This window comes from Acinonyx jubatus, chromosome D2, assembly GCF_027475565.1.
Source record: "Acinonyx jubatus isolate Ajub_Pintada_27869175 chromosome D2, VMU_Ajub_asm_v1.0, whole genome shotgun sequence".
Lineage (NCBI taxonomy): Eukaryota > Metazoa > Chordata > Mammalia > Carnivora > Felidae > Acinonyx > Acinonyx jubatus.
The window spans coordinates 85,913,330-85,914,948 of NC_069393.1; the positions used below are offsets into that span (position 1 = coordinate 85,913,330).

Consider the following 1,619-nt stretch of genomic DNA (forward strand, 5'->3'; position numbering starts at 1 on the left):
AGAGTGTGGGGGTGGGGGGGCGGCCACGGGCCCCACTTAAAGCCCGTGCCTTGAGCCCCTGCCTTGAGCACAGGCATGTTGGAGAGAAAATTGGTAGCCAGGGCTGGGGACAGGGCCATGTCCACACTGATGACTTCTTTAATCTATTTAGTGCCTTTCAGTTCACAGAGCTGCCACACAGGTCTCCTTGATCCTACAGGGCAGGACACCCAGCATCTGGGAGGATAAGGGGCTTCCTGGGGCCCCAGGGTGCAGTGGTGTCACAGCTGGGCCCCATGGATGCTGCACAGCACATTGAGATGTGCGTGCAGGGATCAGGATGGGGGCTCCCGGACACTAGGACACATCTCACTTTAGGGAAACCTACACCCTGGATCACTGCCTGTTGTCAAACCCTTCGGGGGAGGTGGCGGGGCCTGGGCATTGGGCACACAGACCTTAGCTCAGGAGAACAGCCTCCGGAGGGCAGCTTTGACCTCTGTGTTCCTCAGGGAGTAGATAAGGGGGTTCAGGGAGGGCGCCACCGAAGTGTAGATCACAGACACCACCTTGTCCTTGTGCAACGAGTATCTGGATGCTGGGCGGATGTAGGTGTAGATGACAGTGCAGTAGTACAGGGAGACTACCAGGAGGTGGGAGGAGCAGGTGGAGAAGGCCCGTTGCTTGCCTGAGGCCGAGCGGATGCGCAGGATGCTGGCGATGATGCAGCCGTAGGAGAGCATGATCACAGAGAAGTTCCCCAAGGCCAGGATCACGTCTGCAGTGAAGGCCATGGCCTCGTTCAGGCGTGTTGGGGCACAGGCGAGCTTCAGCAGAGGGGGGATCTCGCAGAAGAAGTGCTCGACCACGTTGGAATGGCAGAAGGGCAGGTGCAGCAGGAGGCCGGTGTTCACACTAGTGTTGGCCAGGCTGATGGTCCACACGGCCACGGCCAAGAGCCTGCAAACCTGGGAGTCCATGAGGGTGCTGTAGCGCAGGGGCCAGCAGATGGCCACGTAGCGGTCATAGGCCATGGCAGAAAACAGCAGCAGCTCAGCTCCCAGAGACCACGTGAAGGAGAAAAGCTGCACTATGCAACCCCCGTAGGAGATGGTCCTGTCAGCCACCATGCTGCCCAGCAGCTTGGGCAGGATTGTGGAGGTGCAGAGGATGTCCACCACGGCCAGGTTTACCAGGAAGAAGTACATGGGGGTGTGCAAGGCAGGGCAGGAGCCAATGGCCACCACGATGAGCAGGTTTCCAGAGAGGGCCACCATGTAGAGGAGGAGGAAGACAGGAAAGAGGAGCATTTGCAGCTGAGGTGTTTCTGAGAATCCCAGAATGAGGAACTCGGTGACCAGTGTCTGGTTCATCACAGCCACTGGGGGTGAGGCTCTGACCCTGCTGTGAAGGAAAGACGTTCTCACTGTTTCAACTTGTTCTGAGCATCCCACAAATATGTGTGTGACCCGCTTTGAAAGAGAACTTCAAATACTATTTTGGTAATACAAATGGAGATTTGTGTCCTGGAAAACTTTGGGGGGCAGGGACACAGAAGAAGCAGTTGCTCCTAATGTGCAGAGAAGTCCCAGTCCTCACCCCTCCCCTCCCTGGTGCATGACTGAGACCCCACTCACAAG

General features: G+C 57.4%; 1 protein-coding gene across 1 annotated transcript; it reads right to left on the reverse strand.

Moving 5' to 3' along the window:
- Positions 1-443: 443 nt before the first annotated feature.
- LOC106987500 (olfactory receptor 13G1-like) lies at positions 444-1,355 on the reverse strand. Its single transcript, XM_015085792.3, has one exon. It carries the CDS (start codon positions 1,350-1,352, stop codon positions 444-446), a length of 909 nt encoding a protein of 302 aa, XP_014941278.3. The 5' UTR covers positions 1,353-1,355.
- Positions 1,356-1,619: the final 264 nt, after the last annotated feature.